Genomic DNA, 27,513 nt, shown 5'->3' with positions numbered 1-27,513 from the left:
CTTAGCTGCTGAATGAACTCTCTCTACAGCTCCTATTATACTTTTATGTAGGTGGGTCTTTTGCCCACGTGTGTGCATGTATGTGCACCAGTTGTGTGCCTGGTGCCCGTGGATGCCAGAAGAAAGCATCAGAGTCCATGGAGCTGGAGTTAATAGATGGTGTGAGCCACCATGTGGGTGCTGGATATCAAATTCAGGTCCTCTGGAAGATCAACCAGTGCTCTTAACCACTAAGCCAATGTCCCCTCACCCACACCCCATACTTGTAATGTCTGTAGGGTTGGTAGTAATTTTTCTTCATTTATTGCTGATACACTCTCTTGATCAGCCTGGCTAGAACGTACCTGTTTCATTAATTCTCCTCCTCATTCATTCATTCATTCACTCACATTTATGTATTTGTATGTATGTATGTATGCATGCGTGCGTGCGGACATGTACTTGCCTTAGTGCTTGTGTGAAAATCAGAAGACAGCTTTCTGGAGTTGGTTCTCTCCACTGTGTGGGTCCCAGGGATTGAGTCCAGGTCACGAGGCCTGATTGATGGACAAGCTTTCTTACTTCCTGATCTCCGGTCCTTGCTTCCTTTGCTTTCTTTGGGCGTGTCAGTCATTTGTAGCCACTTCCTGTTTTTCAGAGTAGCCTCTTAGGTCACTGATTTGAGACCTTATTCTTTTCCAATTGAAGCATTATTCAAAGATACAAACGTCTCTGAAGACACCGCTTCAGTTTCGTCTCCCGCATTTTGATGCTTGCGGATTCTCATTATTCAGGACCCATTCTGAATCCCTCTTGTGATTTCCGCTTTGATCCACTGATGACTCAGAAAGTTACTTATTCTCCAGACAGCTGAAGGTAGTTGCTTGCTCTCTGCTTGGATCCCATTCTAGTTGGAAAGTACACTCAATAATTTCAGTGAAAAAGGAAATTAATTTGAAACTCTCTGGTACTTCTTAGGAGGTAAACATATAATGTGTACTGATGTTCTATTACCCATTTAGTCACGCCCGTGTGGTTCTCTACAGTTCAGATTTACTCTTTGCGTTGTACCAGAGGTAAGTGTTAAGATCTGCAACTGTAATCTGCACAATTCACTGCTGCTCCTTTTAATTCTGTCAGTTTGTACTTTATGTATTTGTAGCTCTGTTATTGAGCGCGTACAAGTTTTTGATTATTTTGTTAGTCTCTTGATCTTCACTGTTACCAAGTGTTCCTTTCTCCTCTCTAGGATTATGTTTTGTCCTAAAATCCACTTTTATCTGATACTCCATAGTCATTCTGGTTTCCTTCCTTCCTTCCTTCCTTCCTTCCTTCCTTCCTTCCTTCCTTCCTTCCTTTCTTTCTTTCTTTCTTTCTTTCTTTCTTTCTTTCTTTCTCAGTTTCTTTTTATTAAAAAAGTATTATGATCATGTAGGTGATGTGTATAATGGACATGTATTTCACGGTGCACGAAGGAAGGAGAGCTCTCCATACATGTACTGTGCATCCACCTGTCTCCTTTCATCCCTCCCTCCCTCCCGCCCTCCCTCTCCCTGCAAGCAATTAAATAAATAGATCTTCTAGTTCTAGCCAAACATTTCTATTTCTGACAGTATGTAGAATGAGGTAGGCCCTGTAGTACATAGCCCTGTGTGTAGCATCTTTCATTTTGATTTTGAAGTTCATCATAGTAACGGTTGCTAGGACGCCACATTTTTATATAGCTCCGTGGTACAGCTCTGAACCACATCTGCTTGCTAGTGGATGCATATTTGAGTTGTTTCCATTTTTAGGCTTTTGTAGCTAATGCTACTTCCAACTGTCTGTGTGCTGGGTTTATGTGTGTGAGGAAATGTTTTAATTCTCCTGTACTTGAATTGCTGGGCAATTTGTAAAGTTCGTTTAGCCTTTTGAGGAACTAATAAACTTTTTTATTTTTGTTCTTAAATATTCTTTTTAATTGCATATGTGTATGAGAGAGAGAGAGAGTATATGCACAGGTATGTGGTGCACAGTGGCCAGAGATGTTGCCAGGAGCTGGAGTTACAGGTGACTCTCCCATGTGGGTCCTGGGAACTGAACTTGAGTCCTCTACAAGAGTGATACATGCTCTTAAGCATGAGCATCTTGCTGCTGTCCTAGCGACCTTTCTGCTGCTATAATAAACTATCCTGATAAAAGACTAGAAGAGAGTTTATTTTAGCTCATAGTTTACAATCTGCCATATAGCAGGGCAGTCAAGGTAGCAGGAACTTCAAACAACTGATCCCATTTCAACCACAATCAAGAAGCAGGAAGAAATTGAAAGCGTGAGCTTTGGTGCTCAGCTTACTTCCTCCTGCTTAAGGAATGATGCTGCCCACAGTAGGCTGCAGCTCCTACCTCAGTTACCCCAATAAAGACTTATCCCCACAGATGTGCCCACAGGCCAACCTGATCTACACAATCCTTCATTGAGACTCTTCCCAGGAGTTTGGATCACAACTGAGTTGACCTATCAGGACTTGTCTTAGTCAGACCTACTCAGTTTTAGGTCTCTTTAGCAAATTTATTTCCAAATTTACCGCCGTTCTCTGGGTGGTTGGCCTTAAGGCTTACTCACAGTTATGACTAGACAGTTTGGAATGGCTTCTCTTTTGCTGTTTTCTTTGTGATTCTTAGGTGTCTCTTTTCTGATTTCTGAGCTCAGGATCCATCTCTTTTGCACATGCACCCCATACCTTGCTCCAGATTCCTGGGTAGGGGGTGCAAGGCTGAGACCTGACCCTTGTTGCTGCACGCTTCTCTTCCAAGAGCACTCTCTTCTTCCTGGTCTCACTCAGCTTCCAGTACCTGCTCCATGCAGAATGGTCTAATGGTTCCACAAGGGGCTGCACGCTGAGGATGACCTCGCACTTTCTGATCCCCCTGACTCTGCCTCCTGAGTGCAGAGATTGCACGCATGCACCACCAAGCAGGTCTTGTGCGGGGTTGGCAATGGAACCCAGGGCTTCATGCACACTAGGCAAGCAACTCTTTTGAGTACTGCGCTACACCCCAGAACCCCAAAAACTGAACTCTCAAGCCTGACTATATGACCTGAACCCTCCTCATGTACAAGAATGCTCCCCTCCCTCCACTTCCAGCTGCTTCCTCCATATATTTCATCAGGGAGAAGCTTATCAACAAGTTCATTAACAAGATCTTTAAGCGCTGAAGGAACTCTTGTTCACCAGGTTTCCCGCCCCCCCATCCCTGTCTCTATGGCTGCCTCTGAGAGGGCCTCCCATGGGGGTTCCTGTGAACACGATTCCTGTTGCCTGAGAGTCAATAGGACTGGGATTGGGCCCCCAGGTCCTTTTTAAGGGGTTGCTGGCCTTCTAGGGGACTGTCAACCCAACAGGCTATCTGGTCTGTGAGATTTTATATATATATATATATATATATATATATATATATATATATATATCTGTCTTTGAGCTTTGGAGACAGGAGAGACCCCAAAAGAACTCAGAGAGCTGATTTTAGAGCGGGGCAGGCTGGGATAGGCTACAATGTGGACAGAGAGGCTGGAAGTATGGGGAAGGATTGTTACGATGTCGGCAGGGGGGGTTGTAGACAGAGAGGGAACACCCTGGGGGATCCGGTGGGTTGTAGCTTACCTGTGTTTCCTGTTAAGGTGGTTGTACCCTAGGCTGAGGGAACCCTGGAACAGCAGCCTGAAGGTCAGGAAAGGTAGAGGAGGGAGGAGAGAGGGTGGCTTTGAAGTCTAGTAGTGTGTCTCAGGGATCCAGCGCATAAGGAAGAGGCTCCTCATTCTGTAGGACTTGTTATGGAGGATGAAAGGAGGGACCTCCGAGGAGCCTCTCAGTAGGGAGTGGACCTGGGTGATTAAGGACCCTAAGTTCAGGAAGGGAATCTGTCAGGATGCAGCAAGGCGAGCCTCAGGCTTGGGGCTTTCTTGGGGCTTTCTCTACTGCCTCCCTGTGCAGCCTTTGCCCCAACCTGCCTAGTTTCTGGGGTTTCCTGAGAGGCAGTGGAGAGAGCCTCGTGTGGGCCGTGGGCCTACATATTTTAATGGTGTTCTTGAGGTGAGAAGTGGGGAACAGCCATGGGGTAGGGGATAGGGGAACCCTTGCCCTTCTCTGAGCCTCAGTTTACCTCCTCCTGATAACAGGAGAGCGTGCGTTGCTGGGTGGATTGGGTCTGTGGATTTCTTGCTGGTGGCCTGCAGGGCCAGGTGGCTGGGACGAGGGGCCGGTGGAGACCCTACCCACCAGCCCCTACCTCCTCCTTCCCACATGCAGGCACAGAGTTCGAGTACACAGACTCAGAGAGTGAAGCGAAGATTCCCAAGCAGTCAACTGCTGGGCTGCTGCGGACCAAGAAAGGGGTTGGGGAGCCAGGCCAGTCTCTGGCTACACCTGGACCCGGCACCCGGGCCTCTGGTCCCACCAGCCCAGACAAGGCCAAGCTGGTCTCAGAGAAGGGACGCAAAGCCCGGAAGATTCGTGGCCCCAAGGAACCCGGCTTTGAGGCTGGGCCAGAGGCCAGTGACGATGACCTGTGGACGCGACGCAGGAGTGAGCGCATCTTCTTACACGACGCCTCCGCTGCGGTCCAGGCACCCAGCAACACGGCGCCAGCAACCAAGCCTAGCCGCTGTGGCAGGGGTGGTGCCCCAAGCCCACGGAAGGACACCGGGCGAGCCAAGGACAGGAAGGACCCCAGGAAGGTAAGGGCTCAGCACAGGTCCCCTGGTCTCCATTCTTGGGGTATGGCTTTGATGTTAGCAGTGTGCCCATAGAAGGTTCCACCATGTTTGGTGTTCGTGAGGAACCTTGTTTCCTCTTCCTGCTCCTGAAAGAGGGCCTTAGTCTCTCATCATGTAGCAATAATGGTTTAAAATGTGAGTAAATACTTGGAACCCAATGTACAGTAACTATGACAAAAGAACTAACACAATCAACTTGTAAAGAAAAATAGTTTCTGGGTTTGGTGACTCTTGTTTCTAACTGTAGCACATATTTGATTTGTACATGTGTGTGTTGTGTGTGTGTGTTGTGTGTATGTGGTGTATGTGTGTGTATATGGTTTGTGTGGTGTGTGTGTATGGTGTGTGTATGTGTATGGTGTATTGTGGTGTAGGTGGTATGTGTGTGTGTATGGTGTATGTGTGTATGGTGTGTGTGTGTGGTGTGTGTGGTATGTGTGTATAGTGTCTGTATGTGGTATGTGTGTATGGTGTGTGTGTGTGTGTATGGTGTGTGTGGTGTGTGTGGTATGTGTGTATGGTGTGTATGGTGTGTGTGTGTATGGTGTGTGTGGTGTGTGTGTGTACGGTTTGTGTGGTGTGTGTATGGTGTGTATGTGTATGGTATGTGTGTGTGTGTGTATGGTATATGTATATGGCGTGTGTGTGTTTGTGGTGTGTGTGTGTGTGGTATGTGTGTATGTGGTGTGTATGTATGGTGTCTGTGTGTGTATGGTGTGTGTGGTATGTGTGGTGTGTGTATGGTGTGTATGGTGTATGTGTGTGTATATGGTGTGTGTGGTGTGTGTGTGTGGTGTGTGTGTGTATGGTTTGTGTGGTGTGTGTGTATGTGTATGGTGTGTGTGTGTTTGTGGTGTGTGTGTGTGTGTGGTATGTGTGTATGGTGTCTGTGTGTATGTGGGGTGTGTGTATGGTGTCTGTGTGTGTGATGTGTGTGTATGGTGTGTGTATGTATGGTGTCTGTGTATGGTGTCTCTGTGTGTGTGGGGTATGATGTGTATGTGTGTAAGGTATGTATGGTGTGTATGTGTATGGTTTGTATATGTTTGGTGTGTGTGTGGTGTATGTGGTATATGTGTATGTGTGTGTGTGTGTTTGGCTTAGGCTGTGAATATGTCTTGGCACATGGGTGGAGGCCAGAGGACAACTGTGTATAGTTGGTTCTCTCCTTTGACCCTTATGTGGGTTCTAGTAATCAAGCACAGGCCACCCGGCTTGCATGAAGAGCCCATTACCTACTGAGCTGTCTCGCCAGCTCCAGTTTGGGTTTTTACACGGGGTCTCTTGTAGCCCAGGCTGGCCTTGAACTTCCGAATTCTTCTACCATTGCCCCATGCGTGTTGTAGTCTCGAGGTCTGAAGCAGTGTGCTGGCTACCCAGGCAGTGGCCTTCAGCTCAGAGCCTGTAACAGAGGCATGGGCTGGCAGCACACGTGGGTGCTACCTTCCGTGACAGATCGCTGGACACCTAGGTTATTTCCAGGTCTGTTTGGATGTCCCCGTCTGTGAGACATTGGTCAGCCCCCACTCCACCTGCAGGGTGGAGCGTCTGGATCTCTATATTGAGATGCCAGGAGGAGTCTGCCTCACTGTAGAGTCCTGGGGAGTCTCCCATGCATCTGCAGGTGACTGGGCAAGAGCTAAACCATTGTAAATGCCCTTCTAGGAGTATGGCCGCTGGAACTCATTGGTAAGGTCTTATTGTTGTTCTTCTTGGGGTTTGATAGCATTTGAATGAATAATAAAATAAAGCTGCTCCCTCCATGCCACAGGATAGCCCTCAGGAAAATAGAGCCTCTGCATGCCAGTGATGCTCACAGGAGATATTCATAATAAGACCCCAGTGAGTCTCTATTGAACAAAGCAAAATATAGAGCGCTTGTCTAAGCCCTCAGGCTTAGAATCCCCCAGTGAGAGACTGGGGCATGACTCAGTGGTAGAGGCCCTGCCTAGAATCCCCCAGTGAGGGGCTGGGGTGTGGCTCAGGGGTAGAGCCCCTGCCTAGAATCCCCCAGTGAGGGCCTGGGGCATGGTTCAGTGGTAGAGCTCCTGCCTAGAATCCTCCAGTAAGGGGCTGGGGGTGTGGCTCAGTGGTAGAAACCCTGCCTAGAATCCCCCAGTGAGGGGATAGGGGTATGGCTCAGTGATAGAGGCCCTGCCTAGAATCCCCCAGTGAGGGGCTGGGGGTGTGGCTCAGTGGTAGAGCCCCTGCCTAGAATCCCCCAGTGAGGGGCTGGGGCGTTGCTTAGCAGTAAAGCCTCTGCCTAACATGCCCAAAGCTCTGAGTTTATGCAACATTACTAATATCACAAAACCCAAAAGCTCATATGTACATATTTCTGTATGACTACCTGGTTGCACGTATTTCTGGAAAGTTCTACAAAGACATAGGGCTGCCTCTAGGAGAGTTGTTGCAGAAACTCTCGTTTCAGCACTTTTTTTGTTTGTTGGTACAATAAATTATACTGCAATGGTAGAGATCAGTTGTGAGGGCTGGCAAGATGGCGCAGTGTGTAAAGGCACTGGCTCCCAAGCCTGATGACGAGTGTCCTTAGTTCAATCTCTGGGACGTGCGTTGTGGAAGGGGAGAACTGACTCTGACAAGGTGTTCTCTAGTCTTCACATGTACGCTTGGCAATAACATGCCCCCCAACACACACACGCACACAAACACACACACACACACACGCACGCACGCACACACACGCACGCACACACTAAATATATAAATACAAAGATCTAATAAAAGTAATAATTTATTAATAAACCTAGAGCACTTATATATAGAGAGGAGTGTCAGCCCTGCCTCAGGTGTGGCATGATCAGTGTCCCGTGGTGATGGTCTCAGCGTGGTCCCTCACTGTCAGGGACCCTGCAAGCATCATGGTTGGCAACGAAGTGATCGGTGGGAGGTGAAAAATGAACCTCAGGTTGGCCCTGTTTTAGCAGGTTCTGGGGATGAAGCCCAGGTTAGCCTCGTTTTAGCAGGTTCTGGGGATGAAGCTCAGGTTAGCCCCATTTTAGCAGGTTCTGGGTCAAAATTCCGAGTCTGACCTCGTGGTTTCTCTCTCTTACACTTTTAAGCAGCGTACAACTTTGGAAAGAGATGGCCACGTGACAGTTATCACAACAAAGCTTTAGGCCTAGATGCATAATCTCCCTTGCAAAGGAGCAAAGCCCCTGTGAGCTTTAAGAACGAGTTCTCTTGTCGGATGAACAGAGCTCAGGGCTAGGGCCTAGGGAGGCAGGCCTGGTAACAGCGTAGGGATGGGTTGTATTGATGGAGGATGCACAGTGCACGGGACTCTCATACACATGGGCTCCGTTCACTGAGACTCAGCTCAGGATAGGGGTCTAGACAATGCCCGGGATGGGGGGGGCTCCAGGAAGGCCGGTTCCACAGAATGGCTGTTAAACAGCAAGCACTCCAGCCTCCTGGCGAAAGGGTGGCAGTCATTTTCTTCTGTTGAATTAAACAGGTCCCTGTGATTAAGGAGTCTGGGTTTTCTGATCTCTTCTGTGAGGTGTGTCTCTTATACCCCACCTCCTTGCCATGGTGGCCTGGGCCCTCCCTGCCCAATGACAACTCCCTACCTTTGGCTTTCTCCTCTAGAAGAAGAAAGGGAAGGAGGCTGGGTCAGCAGCCACACTGCCACCGCCCCGTGTTGCCACCCTGCCTGACTCCAGGGCACCCCACCCAGGGGCTCTGGCGACTGCCAAACGCAGCAAGGCCAAGGCCAGAGGGAAGGAAGCAAAGAAGGAGGTAAGCGTGCCAGAGGGACGTAAATCCAGGTGCAGGCATGCAATGCCCCTAGTCCGCTGTCATCATTGTCCCGCCCATACACTGGATGTGGGTGTGACAGGCTCCATTCTCAGCCAAGACTCCAACCTTATTGGCGACCCGAGGCCACAGAACCTCTACCCGAGAGACCTGTTCCTCAGCAGAGCTCCCCTTAGGGGTGCTAAGGCTTCTGTCTATTGACAGAGGGCGATGGCATGCCTGGGTGTGCTATCAGCGACTCCCATAACCCCGGTTCAGCCTCAACTTCATTCTACATGGCTAAAAATCAATTTCTCTAAGGCAGTGGCCAAGGCATCCGCTGTGCTGACACGAGGAAAGTACTGAGCACTGAGTACCAGGTACTGTGCTGAGTACACAAAGCTTGGGCTTCAGTGTGTGTGGCTGGTGCCTCTGCACATTGACCATGGCCCTGGATGACAGGATGGCCTGCACCTCAGGCAGAGCTGTCAGCACGCGCCTGTGTGTGTGTGTTCTCCCCAGAACCGAGGAAAAGGGGGTGCTGTGAGTAAGCTGATGGAGTGCATGGCGGCAGAGGAAGACTTCGAAGCCAACCAGGACTCAAGCTTCTCTGAGGATGAGCACTTGCCCCGGGGCGGGGCCACAGAGAGACCTCTGACCCCAGGTGAGTGTCCCCAGAAGTGTTTAGATACCAGCCTAGGGTGAGGCTCAGCTCCGACCTAGCCAGCCCGTGGTGGGAATGAGGCAGCAGGGTCAGGCTGATGAGATGCTCATCTTGGGGCTCAGTGTGCATTTTAATGTAAGCCTAGGGAGGCAGGGAGGCCAGCAGCAAGCCCCGGCTTCAGCTGGGACAACATGGGACAGGGACTACTCACTTACCTAGCACATGAACGGACAGGTGGGGTGGTGGGTCATGTGAGCAGAAATTGGTAAGGACTGATGTTAGGGGTCCACAAAGAAGCCGCAAGACGGGTGGGTGGAGTGAGGGTGATCACATGCTTGCGATTGAGGGCTGTAGTTTTGGGATATTTTAACGACGCCCTGTGGAGGGTACTTGGACCTTGAGGTCTGAGCTAGGAGGAGAGATGGAGAGTATGAGTGGTGGGGAGCGGGTTGGAAGCAGATCTAGGCAGTCAGTGCTTGCAGCGGGGAGAAGGAGGTCCTCGTCATTCTGGCAGTGGTCCAGGCAGCAACATCCTCACATGTGTCTGGATAGCAGCGCTGACTGACCACAGCAGGCATGCTCTCTTGGGTGAGGGTCCACGCCACAGCACTTGCCCTAGATGTCAATACAAGGATGCAAGTGGTGCCTAGGGCCCACGGGCGTGACTGAGACCCAGGAGGTCTCCCTGACTGGACAGAGCTAGCATTCTGTTCTCTGCTGGCCAAAGCACCCAGCACTCTCAAGGCCAACTATAAAGTGTGCAGTGTTCCCCTGCCTGTGAGCGTGGGTGCAGAAACAGGTAGAGAGCCTGCCTATAATCCCCCAATGAGGGGCTGGAGTGTGGCTCAGTGGCAGACCCCTGCCTATAATCCCCCAATGAGGGACTGGGGTGTGGCTCAGTGGTAGAGCCCCTGCCTGTCATGCACAAGGCCTCAGGTTTTATCCCCACATTTCAGAGCTGCTTGATTCATGTACTTGTTATTTACTTATTGTCTGTCTGTCTATCATCTATCTATTTATCTAGTCTAGGCTGAGCCACATCTCCAGCCATTCTAAACAAGTATTTTTGGTCCCTTTATTCTTAGATTCTAGCCAGGTGTTCTACCACTGAGCCACACCCCAGCCTCTCACTGGGTGATTCTAGGCAGGGGCTCTACCACTGAGCTATGCCCCAGCCCCTCANTGGGGGATTCTAGGCAGGGCCTCTACCACTGAGCCACACCCTAGCCCCTGACAGGGACCAGATGTAAAGCCTTATGGAAAAGAAAAAGAGAGAAACCCGGGTGGGCAGTCTGTTTGGCAGGGAGCTCAGGTGAGGAAGAAGCACACCAAGCTAGGGTCATGGCAGGAGGGGCTGGGCTGAGCACAATGTTGAAGCAGGTGCCTTTAACATCCATTGTTGGTCCTCATGGCCCAGGACCTTGAGAGTATTCATCTGTGGGATGGAAAAGTTTGATACTAGTGGCTTCTCACTCACCTGAGGTCTTCCTAGTTGTCTGTAAAGACTGGGAAGATGGGCTGCCCATCCCCCACCCCGTGTGCCATTGGGACCCAGTGTGTATGGGGTCAGCCATGTACACACACGCCCCGCAACTCCCTGCAACTCTATCTGGACACTCCACAGCCTTCATAACCTGGAGGGGGCTTGTGGAGTCACCAGGAAGGCTTGGGGTGGTCCCCCTGACCCACTTCCCTGCCCACCTCTCTGCAGCGCCCCGCTCCTGCATCATTGACAAGGAGGAGCTGAGGGATGGCCTGCGAGTGCTCATCCCTCTGGACGACAAGCTGCTGTACGCGGGGCACGTGCAGACCGTACATTCGCCCGACATGTGAGTGGTCGCTGTGGGCTTGCCGGCTCAGCTCCCACACCCATGCCTGCTTCTGCCTCTGGGCCACCTGGGCAGGTTGCTTCTCACCCTCTCTGAGGTGGGAGAACAACAGTGTCAGGAGCTCTGGGGAGTTACTGTGTGCCAGTAGTTGAGAGTTGCATCAGAATAGACCCTAACTTCTGTTGGGCAGAGCTAGGCCTCGTGGGACCCAGCAGGAAGTGGGTGAAGTGTACAGCCCTCCTTTGGAATGAGGGGTCCTGGCTCAGCCTGCTCTCTAGCTCCTGAATTATATAAGTGAGGAAGTTGGAAACAGAAAGGGCGAGAACACAATTCGTTTTTACATAGTAACATATATTAATGTAATATATATAGCATTGATATATAACATACTTATATGTTATATATTATATACTTATATACTATATATATTTCTTGGGTCTGTTGATTCTAGGTCTATGAAATAGAGCATCGTGGCTATACAATCATGTGGCTGATCATGATATAACATGATATAATTATATATTACTATATACACATATCTGAACCTAAAGCTAAATCCTACGTATCAGGTGGCAGAGCTGGCAGTGCTGGGTTGGGGCAGTTCTGTTTCTGGATCGGGGTTCTATGGCCACTGCCCTGTTGTATATTTGCCCCTGTCCCTGCAGATACCGTGTGGTGGTTGAAGGTGAGCGTGGGAACCGTCCCCACATCTACTGCCTGGAGCAGCTACTGCAGGAGGCGGTGAGTGGGGGAGAGGAGAGGCCCCCAAAACCTGGAGGGAGGGGCTCCCAGGCAATGGCTAGAGCACCGCTCTTGATCACCTCCTTCCCAAGTCACTTTCTGACCCTCAATCTGTACTCTACTAGATTATAGATGTGAGGCCGGCCTCTACACGCTTCTTGCCCCAGGGGACCAGGATCGCCGCCTACTGGAGCCAACAATACCGCTGTCTGTATCCAGGCACGGTGGTCCGAGGTGAGCCACCTCTCCTCCCCAGCTCACCCAACTCCTAATAAGTCATTATCAGTCTGGTCAATGAAACCAGCTCACAGCTGGCTCAAACCAGCAGACACTGTTGCTGGTTTACATAAATTCGTTCCAGGGAGGGCTTTCTGGTTTGGGTTGATCCGAACTATTCAGATGAAATGAGCAGGACTCAGGGTCTGGTATCTGAGCTTGGAATGTCATCTGTGAGCTGGCCCCACACCAGCTTCTCGGGAAGGCATTCCGGCTTCACACGTATCACCAGAGAAGTCTCCTGCCTTCCCACTTTGGTCAGGGGGTGACTGACTGGGCTCAGGAGGTTTCCTTGAGGTTACTACAGTTGAGTCCACTGGGCTGGGCCCATTAACATCCTGTTCCTGTGGCTAAGGAATGAGGCTGGCTTCCCTTCTCCCTGGATTCTCTATTATGGTGGACAAAATACCTGGCAGAAAATGTCAGGGCAGGAGGACCTGTTTTGACTTGCATCTCAGTAGGCATGTTGTTGTTCGGGTCCTTGGGTCTGTTGATTCTGTTGACGCTCTATGAAGTAGAGCATCGTGGCTGTGATTGTGTGGATGATTGTGACATCGTGATAGTAACATGAAGCATGATAACCATCATGTCCACCTCATGATAAACAGGAAGCAGTGTGTGGGGAGACCACACACCAGGTACAACGTAAAAAAGGATGCCCCCGGTGACCGGCAATTGCAGTTAGGCACCCACTTCTGAAGGTGCCCACACCCTAGTGGCACCACCCGCTGGGCACGTGGGAAGTCTGGGACGCTGTTAATCACACAAAGATGAGTAGACAGAAAAGATGGGGTGGGGGATGGGATGACAGTTCAGAGGCTAGGAATGCTTGCCTCCAAGTCATGAAAATCAGAGTTCAGACGCCAGCCCCTCGCCCCCATGCGACAAACTGCATCTTCTACATCTCCTATGCACTTGGAACTCCATCTCTGCAGGCTGTGGAGACAGGAGGATCAGCGAGGTCCTGCTGCCTTTTAGCCTAACAGAAAATGTGAGCCTCTGGTTTCAGGGAGCAACCCTGCCTTGAAAGACTAGGTTGAGAGGGATAACGGAGGGCACCTGATGCTCTCTGCCAGGCCTGTGCATACACACGCGTGCTCGGACATTCACAGACATGCGTTGCCTTCGTTAGGGTTTTACTGCTGTGAACAGACACCATGACCAAGGCAACTCTTATAAGGACAACATTTAATTGGGGCCGGCTTATAGGTTCAGAGGTTCAGTCCATTGTCACCAAGGCAGGAACATGGCAGCATCCAGGCAGGCATGGTGCAGGAGGAGCTGAGAGTTCTACATCTTCATCTGAAGGCTACTAGCAGAATACTCACTTGCAGGCAGCTAGGAGGAGAGTCTTAAAGCCCACACCCACAGTGACACATCTACTCCAACAAGGCCACACCTACTCCTACAGGGCCAGACCTTCTAATAGTGCCACTCCTTGGGCCCAGCATATATAAACCACTACATTCCACTCCCCGGCCCCCGTAGGCTTGTTCAAACATATGAATCTTTGGGGGCCATACCTAAACATGGCATAATGCAATATACATTTAGTCCAACTTCCAGAGTCCCCATAGCCTATAGAAGTCTCAACAATATTAAAAGTCCAAAGTTCAAAGTGTCTTCTGAGATCCATCCCATTACTTAACTGTAATCCCCAAAGCAAGACAGGAAACCAGCTGGGCAAACTCCAAACTCTGCATCTCCATGGCTGATGTCAAAGTGGTCTTCAGATCTCCAACTCCTTTTTCATTTTTGTTGACTGCAACAAACTGCTTTCTCCTGGACTGGTTCCACTCCCTGTTAGCAGCTTTCCTCAGCAGATAGCCCATGGCTCAGGCATCTTGAACATCTTGGGGTCTCTAAGGCAGTTCAGTGTTACAGCTTTTTGTTTCAATGTCTGGGATCCACACATGATCTTCTGGGCTCCTCCAAAGGGCTGGCGTCACTGCCCCAGCTCTGCCCTCTGTAGCACTCTAAGCTCAGGTTGATCCACTGCAACTAGGCTTCACCAATAGCCTTTCACATGCTCTCTTCATGGTGCCAGGCCTCAACTCCTTTTCATGATCCCTTCAGTCTTGGCCTGTCAATTGCACCTGAGGCTGCACCTTCACCAACGGCCTTCCATGACCTCTCACAGTGCCAAGCCTCAGCTGCTCTGCATGACCCCTTCATGCCTTCAAAACCAGTACCACCTGGGTGACTCTTTCCCATTACCAAGTCCAGCTGCAACTCGAGGTACAACCTTGGCTATCTCTGGAACACAGCTTCTTTGTGCTCTCAGAAAACTTGAAAGATTTCACCTCTGTGATGTTGGTCTCTTCTTATCACCGCTAATTTCTTAGCTCCAGCTAGCCAGTATCAGTTGTCCCAGTAGTTTCTTTCTCTTCTTGACTACAAAGCCAGAGATGCATGACCAAAGCTACCAAGTTCTGCTGCTTTCTGGAGCTAGAACGTGCCCCTCCCCCTTATCCTATTACCAGCTTTCTGTTTGACTCCCTCTCTGCCTAAGTGTGACTTTCCTGGAACTTGTTCTGCATGGCTCTGTCTCCTGTAATGTTGGGATTTAAGGTGTGTGCCACCATGCCTGAGATTAAGCTTTTCTTCACCTAGAACCTGCTTTGTCCGAGATGGGCCTTGAACTCTGAGGTCTGTTTGGCTTTGTTTCCTGGAATTAAATTTAGCCTGCGTCTAAATTTAGTTGGGTAGGATCTTGCCCCCAAATCCCCTAATCTGTTAACTCCTAGAACATATGATTCAATTCCATTTCGCTTCCTGGTCTCCCTTTAATACTTGAACCATATATTTTATATTTTGCCTTTCTCAGCTTGCTACACTTGTTTAAAATGCTCTTCATGAGACTTAACCAGAGAACAAAGTCTGTGATGGGCGTTTCTGAGACTTCCTTTGTCAGTGCAATTAATCTGAGTTTCTTCACCTTAGCGTCAGGCAGACTCTTCAGACAAGGGCAAAAAGTAGCCACATTCTTCACCAAAATACCACAAAAATGTCTCTAGGCCACATGTTGAAATTGTCCACTGAGACCTCTTGGCCAGGTCCACACAATTCAAATCACTCTTAGTAACAAAGTCTTCCATATTCCTACTAGGATAGTCCATTAAGCTCCACTTAAAGCATTCCACAGCTTTCCAAATCCAAAGCCCCCAAATCCACATCCTTCCAAACAAAAGCATGGTCTGGCTTATCACAGCAATACCCCACTCCTGGTACCAACTTCCGTATTAGTTAGGGTTTACTGCTATGAACAGACACCATGACCAAGGCAACTCTTACTAAGGACATTTAATTGGGGCTGGCTTACAGGTTCAGAGGTTCAGTCCATTTTCTTCAGGCAGGAACATGGCAGCATCCAGGCAGGCATGGTGCAGGAGGAGCTGAGAAAGATCTTCCTCTCTAAAGGCTGCTAGCAGAATACTCACTTCCAGGCAGCTAGGATGAGGGTCTTAAAGCCCACACATACAACAACACACATACTCTAACAAGGCCAGACCTTCTAATAGTGCCACTCCCTGGACCCAGTGGTTATATAAACCACTACGTGCATATATAAACAAATGAATACATATTTTAAAGCTAAAAGAACAAATAGGTATGTGGCTGTAGAGATGGCTCAGTGGTTGAAGATGGTTACTGCTGTTACAGAAAACCCAAGTTGGGTTCTCAGCAACCACATGGTAGCTCACAAATGTCTGTAACACCTGTTTGGGGGGACCTGATGCTGTCTTCTGGCCTCCCCTGGCTTCTGTGTACACATGGTACACAAACTCATACAGGGGCACACATATACACATGAAAGAGTAAATCTTAACAAGGAAATAAAGTGGTTACCCTAGAAGATAAATAGTAGGGATGTCAATACAGACAGATGAAGCACATACTTGAGTAGGTCAAGCCTCAGTCATTCCAAAATCAGCCTGCCTGGGGATGTGGATGTCTGGCATTCTAAGACTCTGTCTTCCAGTCCCATGAAAGGCTGGGTGCTCTCCAGGCTGCCTCGGGGGGGGGGGGGGNTNCAAGTTTTAGGACTGAACCTGGCCAGCATACTGAGGCTTCCCTTGGTCAGTTCTCTGCAACATTCTGTCTTCTTCATGGTTCATCTCTTCATCTTAACAGATCTTTCAGTAGCTCATTTGGTTGGAGATGTAGACAGTGAGGACTTGGAACTTCTGACCCCGCCAGCCTCCAGCTCCCAAGTGCTGGGTGCCATCTCACCAAGCTGATGCAGTACCCAGGGTGGAACCAGGGATTTGTGCGTTCATTGCAGGCACGGCGCCAGCCTCTTGTAGCTTTCTGAGAAAGATTCCAAGTTCTGTGTGTTACCATCTGTTTAGTCTACCTTTACTTAGAGACAGTTGAGCTGGGTATAAGTCCCACATTGGAAATAATTTTCCCTTACCTTGTTTTGTTTTGTTTTTGAGACAGGGTTTCTCTGTGTAGCTGTCTCTGGCTATCCTGGAACTAGCTATGTAGACCAGGCTGGCCTCAAACTCAGAGATCTACTTACCTCTGCCTCCCAAGTCCTGAGACTAAAGATGTGTGTCTCTATGCCTAGCTGCATCTTCTTTCTGTATTGAACTTCCAGTATTATTTGGTAAGTTCACTACATTGTAATTCCTAAATCTGGGGGCTGAGGAGATGGCTCGTGCAATTTCTGTCCAAGTGTGAAGACTGGAACTCAGACACTAGCACCCATGTAAATGCTAGGAGAGTGTGTCTCCTTCTGATTCCAACACATGGGAGACAGACCTGGGATTCCCTGAGCAAGCCACTTCGCTCCATCAGCTGAATCTGTGAGATCTGGGTTCAGTTGAGAGAACTTTCCTCACTATATGAAGTGGAGAACGATCGAGGAAGATACCCAGGGTCAGCTGCTGGCTTCCACACACATGCACACCTGCGGACTTACACCTACCTATGCTCACACCCATCAGACGCACACAGTAAAAACAGTAATTGGCTAATTTATGTGAGAGGCTCATTTTGTTTCTCTCTCTCTCTCTCTCTCTCTCTCTCTCTCTCTCTCTCTCTCTCTCTCTCTCTTTTGAATCATTTTAATCTGCGTATGGTCTCTAGTTCTGCAGTTCAGTGTGTGCGTGCACAGCAAGTACAGGTCTGTACATGTCAGAGGTGTTCATGTGGACAGTTTGCTGGCCTGTGTCCTGCTTCCACCGCTCTGGTCCTGGGGCTGCAGCTCATGACTTCAGGCTTTTCAGCAAGCACGACTGCCCACCAGACCTGTCTTCGAACTTGTCATCCATCCTCTGGCCTCAGGCTATGTGTGCTGGCGTTACAGGCTTGCACCACTACTCTCAGCTTGACTTTTTCCTCTCCCTTGGGGGTTAATTTTCAAGGAAATCTTTGCTCATCTGATTTTGAAGACTCTCACACGGGGTCTTTTGTTCGTTTGTTTGGACTCCCTTGGCTCCTTTTCGCCTTCTGTGTCCCCTCCTGGTCTCAGTTGCTTTCCTCTTCCTCTAATTAGAGATTTCCCAGGCATCTTTGTTGATCCTTGGTGAAGAGAGATGGAAGAACCAGTCTGGAGCTCTGCGTGCTGGTGGGTGGTGGAGACGTCTGCTTGGGGCTTCCCCAACACTGGCATGAGTGGGTCCATGGGGCCCGAGTCTTTGAGGATTTGGCCTTAGCATTTGTGTGTTAGAGTGGGCTGGTGTGTCCCCATGTTTAGTATTTGGATATACCCGGTATCTTTTGGTGTACAGCTGCTCAGATCTTTCTGCTCATCCTGCTTGTATAGATTCCTTCAGTAGGCATTGGAGTCTCCTGTATCGTTGGCCTTGACCTTACTCTTATTGGCTTTGTCTCCTTCCAGAACAGTAAAGCCAAAGCCAAAGTCATCCAGACTTGGTCAGGTACTCCGGAGGCTGAGACAGGAGGATCACTAGGTCGAGGCCTCCTTAGGTTATAGAGTTAGTTCAAGGCTAGCCTGGACAACTTCAAGTGAGGCCCTGTCTCAACAGGTACAAGTAAGAACAGTGCCTAGGATGTGGCTGGTTGGTAGAATGCTTGTCTGACGTGTGTGAGGTTCAACTCAGAACCACCATCAACTGTGACTCTGCTCCTATGGAATGTTCTAGAATGTAGACATGTGCCTCACTCCCCGTCTGTGACACTCAGAGCTTATGTACTTGGTAAGGCTTTTCATAGTGGCTTTGGGTCTTGTGTATGAGAATGTATACACAAGACCCAGAGATGTATATGGTCATTCATCTGTAGCCCCTGGAGTGTAAGAAACAGAGCCAGAAATGAGAGCGCTGACTCTCCATCCTTGACTGGTGTGCACACCTATGTATACACCCCAAGCCCTCAAAGGCTGTACCTCGGTGACCCGGGCTGTAGTTCCAGGAGCCTCCCTGACCTGCCCTTTTCCTCAGGGCTGCTGGACCTGGACGACGATGGAGACCTGATCACCGTGGAGTTTGATGACGGAGACACGGGCAGGATTCCCCTCTCACACATCCGCCTCTTGCCGCCTGACTATAAAATACAATGTGAGTGAGGAACCTATGCCGTGGGGGACAAGAGGGAGGGGTCCCTGAAAAGCCTGACTGGGGCCCACATTCCTAGGCCCTTGCCTGGCTACCCAGCAGCTTATACTGCCTGCTCAGTGTTGCCAAGGTTCCCTCCACACATCTCTGGGCTCAGAGTGGCATTTGGTTCTCTTTGTTTCTTCTCTTCTTTGTATAAGCTAGACAAGAGCTTTACCACTGAGCCACATCCCAGTCCCTCACTGGGGGATTCTGGGCAGGGGCTCTACTACTGAACTACATCCCCAGCTCCTCACTGGGGGATTCTAGGCAGGGTCTCTCTACCACTGAGCCACACCCCCAGCACTGGAGGATTCGAGGCCCTGTTGCTGAGCTCCCTAACTAGCATGTGTTAGCTTCAGGTTATCCCACCTGTAAGCAAGAAGCCTGGATCATTAACACCTGAGACACTGTCCCCCTGTCCTGAAGGTGCTGAGCCCTCCCCAGCACTCCTAGTGCCCAGTGCGAAACGCCGTAGCAGGAAGACCAGCAAAGACACAGGGGAAGTCAAAGAAGGGGCTGCCACGGGGCCTCAGGAGGCTGCAGGGGGCAAGGCTCGAGGGCGAGGACGGAAGCCTAGCACCAAGGCCAAGGCTGGTGAGTCTCCTTGACTTAGGAGGTTCGGGGAGAAACCTCTGTAGGAATTGGATGCTGGGGCTTCGGGCTTCTGTAAATGACTTAGTAGAATTCTGTGCCACGGAGTAGTTTTGTATGGCGCACTTCAGGATTAAAGGAGTTGGAGAACATTCGAAGGACCTCCCCAGGGGCATCCACAGGGAGGGACCTTGCTTCAGGTTCTGTCGGAGGTTTCCACCAGGCCTTCCTGACTAGATCCTCATGCTTCCAGTAGGAAGCCTACCTTTCTCCCAGTGTTCGCCACCCCTGACCTCCAGTTGTGATCTCTCCATCAGACAGAGCTATTGTCCTGGAGGAAGGGGCATCCACCAATGAGGTCCCCAGTGCTCCCTTGGCCCTGGAGCCCGTCAGCACTCCAAATTCTAAGAAGAGTACCTCAGAACCAGTGGACAAGCGGGCCCGAGCCCCCAAAGCACGCTCAGTCTCTGCACAGCCCAGCCCCGTACCACCCACCTTCTCTAGCTGCCCAGCTCCTGAGCCCTTTGGGGAGCTTCCAACCCCCACTACAGCCCCACTCGTCACCATGCCTGTCACCATGCCTGCCACTCGCCCCAAACCCAAGAAGGCTCGGGCCGCTGAGGGGTCTGGTGCCAAAGGTCCCCGGAGGCCAGGGGAAGATGACGAACTGCTTGTCAAACTGGACCATGAGGGGGTCATGTCTCCCAAAAGCAAGAAGGCCAAAGAGGCCCTCCTCCTGCGGGAAGATCCAGGGCCTGGGGGTTGGCCAGAGTCCACAGGGTTGCTCAGCCTGGGCAGCTACTCACCAGCTGTTGGCAGCAGTGACCCCAAGGCCACCTGGCCCAAGGGTCTAGATGGAGACCTCACTCAGGAGCCCGGACCAGGACTTCCTTTAGAAGATCCTGGCAACTCCAAAAGCCCAGACAAGGCCCAGGCTGAACAAGATGGGGCAGAGGAGTTGGAGACCACTTCCACCAGCAGCAGCAGCAGCAGCAGCAGTAGCAGCAGCAGCAGTAGCAGCAGCAGCAGCAGCAGTAGCAGCAGCGGTTCGGAGACCGAAGGCGAGGAGGATGCTGAGAAGAACAGGGAGGACGGCCGGGGTGCAGGGGGCCGGACCTGCAGTGCTGCGAGTTCCAGGGCCTCTTCTCCTGCCTCCTCCTCTTCTTCCTCCTCCTCTTCCTCCTCTTCTTCTTCCTCCTCTTCTTCCTCCTCCTCTTCTTCCTCTTCCTCCTCCTCCTCTTCCTCATCTTCTTCTTCCTCTTCCTCCTCCTCTTCCTCCTCTTCCTCTTCCACCACAGACGAGGACTCTTCTTGCAGCTCAGATGACGAAGCAGCCCCTGCCCCCGCCGCCGGTCCCTCTACCCAGCCAGCGCTCCCCACGAAGGTACCCAAGCCACCTAGTAAGGCGCGCTCCTCGGCCCACTCCCCAGGCAAGAAGGCACCCCCCACCACCCAGCCACCGCCCCAGCCCCCACCCCAGCCCCAGCAGACTCTTCAGCCCAAGACCCAGGCTGGGGCTGGGGCCAAGAGCCGACCCAAGAAGAGAGAAGGCGTACACCTGCCTACCACCAAGGAGCTGGCCAAGCGGCAGCGGCTGCCGTCTGTGGAGAACAGGCCTAAGATCGCCGCCTTCCTACCTGCCCGGCAGCTTTGGAAGTGGTTTGGCAAGCCCACCCAGGTAAAGTTCCTAGAAGGGAATCCTGGGGTGAGGGGGTCCTGAGTTCCAGAAGAGCACCCTGGGTTCCAAAACTCACTTCAGCCCAGGGTCCACGTCCTGTACAGCATGGCCCTGCCCTCATATTTCACAGCCTTCATTCTGAAGCTGAGTGTGAACCCTACAGGGACCCACACAGGCTCTCCTATGATGTTCAAGCCAGAGAGAGAGGCCTTTCCAAACCCCTCAGCAGCCAGCCTGCTTGTCATTTCACCCCACCTTTGAACCTCAAGTTCTGAACCCTGAAGCAGCAGGTGACCAGAGTGAGCGCCTTTTCCCGGCTCGTACACAGTAGACTCTGAGCAAGCAGCCCCTGGGTGGCAGGCCGGGGGTCATAGGTCCTAACTCTCCCCTGACAGTCGGGGATGGTCTTCCAGAAGCTAGTTCTAAGCACCCCCAACCCACTGTCTATCATCTGTCAACCTACATATGCAAAAGGTACATACATCTGTACACATGTGCACACACCTGCTCATGCATAGTGTCACCAAGTGCCCACACAGATGTACATTCAGGCACATACGTGCATGCACGCGTGCTGTTATGAATTGAACAGTGGTAACTCCCGTCCCACCGCCCACCAACCACACACTGCCCTGTTCTGAATACTCCATCCACGGTAGTGGCGCCATGTTGGAAGTTGTAGAAACTTGTGGAGAGTGGTTCCTAGCTAGAGGAAGACAGTCACTGGCAGGGTGGGTCCTGAGGATGTGTGTGTCATTGCCGACCACTTCCTGTCTTCCTGGTCAGCTGAGACACGTGAACAGCTGCCACATTCTCTCCTTGCCAGCGGTTTTACCCAAGCACATAGTATCAAATAACCCTGAAGTAGACCTTTGGAAAGCATGAGCCAAAATAAATCGTCCCTCCTTTTTAAAGTTTCCTTGCTAGGAAAGGTGTTGGCACATGCCTTTAATCCCAGCACTTGGGAGGCAGAGGCAGGTGGATCTCAGAGTTGGAGGACAGCCAGGGCTACACAGAGAAACCCTGTCTCAAAATAACAACAAAACAAAGTCTTTTTTTTTTTTCTTTTTCTTTTTTGTTTAATCTATCAGGTATTTGGGTAGCAGTGAGGAAAGTGATTATAAATGGACCACAGGGATGTGAACACATCACAAGGACTACAGTCATACATGTCCACCTACACATACACGCAATATACATGGGACGAGGTACTCGTGGACATACACTTCCAGTGAGGGTGTTGCCAGTAGCTATTCTGGAAGCTTCCGTGTCCACCCATGCCGGTGGGTGGAGAGATCCAGAGCCCACTGTGTTACCCAGGTTTCCTCCCTCACAGTAACAACATTCCATCTGTATAGCTGAGGACGAACTTGAATGTCTGATCCTCCTGCACGCTGGGGTTATAGCCACGTACTACCATGTCCTCTTCGTGACATCCTGAGGATGGAAGCCAGGGCTCCCTGCGTGCTGCGTGAGCCCAGCACCAGTCCTAGACACCATTGCTCTAGTCTCCGGTGAAGTGCTGGGTGTCCCAGTGAGGAAGCCTATCCAGGAACCAACTGCTCATAGCTCGTCCGGCAGGCAGCAAAGAAAAGGGGGACCATCCCAGGCCTTGAAGTCCCCTTAATGACCTACTGACCTCACGAGCCCCGCCCTTCCGCTTCTTCACTTCTTCCCAGTAACTCCATCCTGGGCAACCAAGACCTACCTCTGGACAGTCAGTAACTGAGCCTTGGTAGCCAGGCTCACGTGTAGGGTTTCCCTATCCTGGGCTTGCTCTTAGCTTCCCCGTGCCTAGGCCAGTGTCCCCAGGCTGTGTGGCCAGCTCTCACGGGTGCCCCTAGCGGTTGGAACCCCTTTTCTGCCCAGTTGTGCTACTTCAGCAGAGATAGGAATTGGGGATTAATAGGGACAGTTTGGGGGTACCTGGTGGCCTCCCTCAGTGTTTAAGGACACCCTGGTTCATGTGTATCATCGGCTCCTATGTTCAGTGAGGCTGGAGAAGTGGGGGTTAAGTATATCAGAATCAGGGGGCATTTTCTTTATTCCCTCCCTCTCTCTCCCTGTCTCCCCCCCCCCCATTTTCAGTGGTATATTGAGGAGTTCCAGGTTCAGTGTGAGAGCCTATGGCATGTGTCCTTAATTCCAGCATTCAGCAGGCAGAAGCAGGCTCACCTCTGTGGGTTCGAGGCCAGCCTGGTCTACATAGTGAGTTCCAGGACAGCCAGGGCTACACCATGAGGTAGGCTCTGTCTCCAAGAAAGAAAGAAGGCCCAAGGGCTGGAAATTACTAGAGCACTGAACCAAAGTTTGGATCCCAGCACCTACACTGGTGGCTCACCAAGGCCGGGAAACTTTAGTTCCAAAGGCTCTGAAACCTTTCTCCTGCCTCTGTGGGCATCTGCACACCCAGATGCACATACACTCACAAAGACACACACAAGGTAAGGTGGAGAGAATACAGGAAGATCCCTCTGCCCGCCACATACATGCACCTGCACACATGTAATCTGCATGTACATATACGCATGTGCACATGTACACAAACACATACACTCCCCCTTGTGAGAAGGAAAGGTTGGTTTGGGCTCGTCGTCTCTGCTCCATCGCGCATGCTCAGCTAATGCAGGAGCTACTCTTGACTGGCAGGAGAGAGAGAGAAAAGAGCAGAGGCCTGATAGCTCCTTTTAAGACCGCACCTCCAGTTACCTGCTAACTCTAGTCAGACACTAGCTCTAAACTGTGTTCCACTCAGTCGCGCTTTAAGTGTGAACTTGGGGGTAGGTGGGAGCGCTTCCAAACTGAAGCCAAGGCACCCCTTCCGTGCAGGCCTCCAGGATTCATGGCAGATGACTCAGGTCCAGTGGTTGGGGATTCAGATCTGCCCAGACAGCCTGGTGGGGTGCCTTGCCTTTGGCTCTGTGGCTTTGGGCACAGTGCTGGGCTCTAGTTGTGATTTTTCACATCCCACAGCGGCGAGGCATGAAAGGCAAAGCCCGCAAGCTCTTCTACAAGGCCATCGTCCGAGGCAAGGAGATGATCCGAATCGGCGACTGTGCAGTCTTCCTGTCAGCCGGCCGCCCCAACCTGCCCTATATTGGCCGGATCCAGAGCATGTGGGAGTCCTGGGGCAACAATATGGTGGTTCGTGTCAAGTGGTTCTACCATCCAGAGGAGACCAGCCCGGGCAAGCAGTTCCATGAGGGCCAGGTGAGTGTCCCTGCTGGGAACTGAAAGAGACCCTGGTGTGTAAAGGTAGACCCGTGGTGTTTCGTTTCTGTTGACGTGATAAAATTCCCTGATGGAAAAGCAGGAGTAAGGATTTTCTTTTAGCTGACAGTTCTTTGTGATAGATAGATAGATAGATAGATAGATAGATAGATAGATAGATAGATAGATAGATAGATAGATAGATAGATCAGCTCTGTGGGGAGTCACAGTGGCAGGAGCGTGAGACAGCTCGACTGCTGACAGTCAGGAGCAGAGAGAACAAGCGCATTCATGCTTAGTGCTCAGCTTGCTTCCTCTACTCCTGTAGTCCAAGGTTCCCTGTGCAGGGAATAGAGCCGCCCACAGTGGACTAGGTCTTCTCTCCTTAATTAACAAAATCAATATAATCCCCATCAGATGTAGTCACAACCCAGCCTGACTTAGTGCCTTATTGAGACTCTCCCCAGGTAATTCTAGGTTGTATCAAATTGGCAGTTAAAAGCCATCACACTGTTTGAGGCTGGATATGCTGGGAACGGTGGCGCTACAGGTGGGAAGGTTGAGTCCAGGGAGTCTGCAGTGGGCCTGGAATCTCAGATGGGAGGAAAACAAGGCTGAGACTTCCTCTCCTCCTTCCCTCCCTCCCTCCCTCCTGCAGCACTGGGACCAGAAGTCGGGGCATAGCCTCCCTGCAGCCCTGCGGGCCTCCAGCCAGAGAAAGGACTTCATGGAGGTAATAAGCGGCAGTGTGCTCTTGGTGCTGGGTGAGGGCAAGCTCCATCCAGATGGGGTGGGCCTCAAGCTTTCTGCTCTGCCCCTTCTAGCCTCCCTTCCTCTCTCCCTCCCTCCCTCTCATCTGTGGCTCTGGGCTTCTGGAGTCCCTGTCTCTGTCCCTCCTGCTCACTGAATCTGCCTTTGGTCCAGTGCCTCCTCATCTTCTAGTACCCTTTCCTTTCTGTGTCTTGCTCTGGCATTTACAGGCGTATCTGTTTATCGTTTCTTCTGTTGTTTCTCTCACCTTTATTTCTTTCCTGTGTGTACACAAACACACACACACACACACACTTTTGTACCCGCGGTGGCCGAGTGCATGCGGGTGTGGGTGGAGGCTCACTGTCACCATTGTCACCATTGGGAGCTCACTGATACAGTTGGTCTTACTAGCCAGCTTGCTCCAGTGGTCCTGGCTCTGTGGTCCAAGGCCGAGATTTCAGGCGGGCTACCACACCCATCTGCTGCTTACGTGGTTTCTGGGGCTCTGAACATAGTGGGGATGGCATTATGTCCTCTGCTCTTACCTCTGGCCATCCTGTGCTCCCTTGCTACTTGTTCCCTTCATCTCTCTTGGTCTCTGTCATTGTCTCTCCATCTGTTGCTTGTCCCTCTTTGTTCCCATCTGTCTCTCTATCGCTCTGTCTCTGTCTCCAGATCTCTGCCCTTAAGGCATCCTAGGGGCTCCCTGATCCAGGAGGGTCCCCTCCAGTCCCTAACACCCACTGTGTCCCCACAGCGTGCCCTGTACCAGTCCTCCCATGTGGATGAGAACGATGTTCAGACAGTGTCCCACAAGTGCCTGGTGGTGGGCCTGGAGCAGTACGAACAGATGCTGAAGACCAAGAAATACCAGGACAGCGAGGGCCTCTACTACCTCGCGGGCACCTATGAGCCCACCACAGGCATGATCTTCTCCACAGACGGCGTGCCTGTGCTCTGCTGAGCACCGCCCACCCAGCGGGGCCCACAGAGACCCCCCTCCCCACCACTGCCATGGCGCGGGACCACGTGTGTTGTGTGCATGCCAGTGTGCTCGTGGGTGTGTGCATGTGGCCAGGTGGACGCCCCAGGCAAGTGTGAGTGTGTACATGTGTGTGCCCGTATGCATGCACGTGTGTGCACACATGTGCACACATTTCCAGACCCTTTCTGGTCATCCCCTGGTGCCCTCATGCTGAGATCCCCCCATCTCAGCTATCAGGGTCCGGCTCTGCTGTCCCCTCAGGGTCACCTCAGTGAGGAGGACTTCCCTCCGGCACTTTGTATGCGCTCGATGAGGCTGCCCTCTGAGCTCTGGGCCTGTGTAGACTCTGATTCTGGATGGGGTAAGGGAGGGTTCCAAGGACCCAAACTGGTGTTTGGTGTAGAGTTCAGCCACACCCAGCACGGAGCCCATCCAAGACCTCCTACCACAGGCTGGGGGGCGGGGGGCAACGCCAGCCAGCTTCACCAATCACCCGGGCATCCGGGCGTCCGCATGCCCAGCCTCCACCCTCTCAGGACAGCCTGGACTTGGGGAACAAGGCAGGGAGGGCAGCCCAGGAGCGTCACCATACCCCATGGGTCCCCTCCCAGCCCAGACCCTTACACTACAGAAATCCCCAATGGTGCTGAAATCCGCGCCCACGCCCGGCACGGCCCGCCCGGCCCCTCCACCAGGAGGATCCGAAAGGTTACCTGTACAGTTTACTGTAGCCTGCCCCTGTATCATACACCTTTAAATGGAGTCAACTTTTTAATTATATATATAAAGATAAATATATATAAATATATATATATAAACTTTTTAAAACTGTGAAAAATAGCTATGAAATTATAAAAAAAACACATTCTGACGTGCAGAATATTATTTTTTATTTCCTGTTAGATCGTGAATGTCTAGCACCGGCTTCATGCCTCCCCCCACTCCCCTGTACCCTCACCCCTGCCCATGTGTACTGTATGTGCCCCCAAATGGATGAGAGATGGAGATAGAAAGAGGGGGCCCGAGCCCAGCCCCCAGCTCAGCCCGAAGCACTTAACCAGTCCCTTGTGCCTGCCAGACCCCAGTGGGGTCCCCGGAGGCTTTGAGCAGACAATCTTGAAGGAAGGAAAAGCCAGATTTCGGTTTTGTTTTTTCTTTTCTTTTTGGGGTGGGGGGGTAATTACTGTTTCCTGATTTTTTTTTTTAAAGTTTCTTTTGGAATTTTGTTTGTTGGCAAATTCTGTGTGATCTTTTTTTCATAAAAAAAAAAAAAAAAGGAAAGAAAAAGAGAAAAGAAAAAATTTAATTGGAAAAATACTATGTCTTTGGAGTGGCTTATTTTGGGGTCCTGGAATGCATGGTAGAATCAGTGTGGAGTATCTTGTTCTGGAGCGCCCAAAGATGGAGGGAGTCTGGAACCACACAACACTGGTATTCAGTGACAGGAGCCCCATGTGCTGGGGAGGGGGCAGCAAAATTGAGGGTGCAGCCTGGAGCTGCTCTGCTGGGCACAGAGATGGGTTTGGTCTAGCATTTCAGAAAGTTCTAGAAACCTGAGTGATCTGTTGTTTAAAATTCAAGAGCAAGGGCCTGGAGAGACGATGGCCCAGAGTTCTGAGTCCTCGTTGCCCTTGCAGGAGCTCTGCGTTCAGTACCCAGCACCCACATGGCAGCTCACAACCATATGTAACTAGTTCCAAGGATCCGACACACTCTTCTGACCGGACTT

At 51.1% G+C, this 27,513-nt stretch overlaps 1 protein-coding gene across 7 annotated transcripts in view; it reads left to right on the top strand.

Annotated features, from left to right (window-relative positions):
• Window positions 1-26,612, top strand: part of Tnrc18 (trinucleotide repeat containing 18) — a 100,216-nt gene extending 73,604 nt beyond the window's left edge. For all 7 annotated transcript variants that reach the window (XM_029533824.1, XM_029533829.1, XM_029533825.1 and 4 more), the window contains 12 exons: window positions 4,266-4,693; window positions 8,345-8,494; window positions 9,014-9,155; window positions 10,867-10,984; window positions 11,650-11,725; window positions 11,851-11,959; window positions 18,412-18,528; window positions 18,994-19,161; window positions 19,476-20,836; window positions 23,810-24,046; window positions 24,705-24,779; window positions 25,557-26,612. In XM_029533824.1, the coding sequence (XP_029389684.1) occupies window positions 4,266-4,693; window positions 8,345-8,494; window positions 9,014-9,155; window positions 10,867-10,984; window positions 11,650-11,725; window positions 11,851-11,959; window positions 18,412-18,528; window positions 18,994-19,161; window positions 19,476-20,836; window positions 23,810-24,046; window positions 24,705-24,779; window positions 25,557-25,763 (3,188 nt within the window). In that variant the 3' untranslated portion in view covers window positions 25,764-26,612. The remainder of the gene's footprint in view (window positions 1-4,265; window positions 4,694-8,344; window positions 8,495-9,013; window positions 9,156-10,866; window positions 10,985-11,649; window positions 11,726-11,850; window positions 11,960-18,411; window positions 18,529-18,993; window positions 19,162-19,475; window positions 20,837-23,809; window positions 24,047-24,704; window positions 24,780-25,556) is intronic.
• Window positions 26,613-27,513: the final 901 nt, after the last annotated feature.

Source organism: Mus pahari, chromosome 23 (genome assembly GCF_900095145.1).
Source record: "Mus pahari chromosome 23, PAHARI_EIJ_v1.1, whole genome shotgun sequence".
NCBI lineage: Eukaryota > Metazoa > Chordata > Mammalia > Rodentia > Muridae > Mus > Mus pahari.
This window is presented reverse-complemented; position numbering and strand designations above follow the sequence as displayed.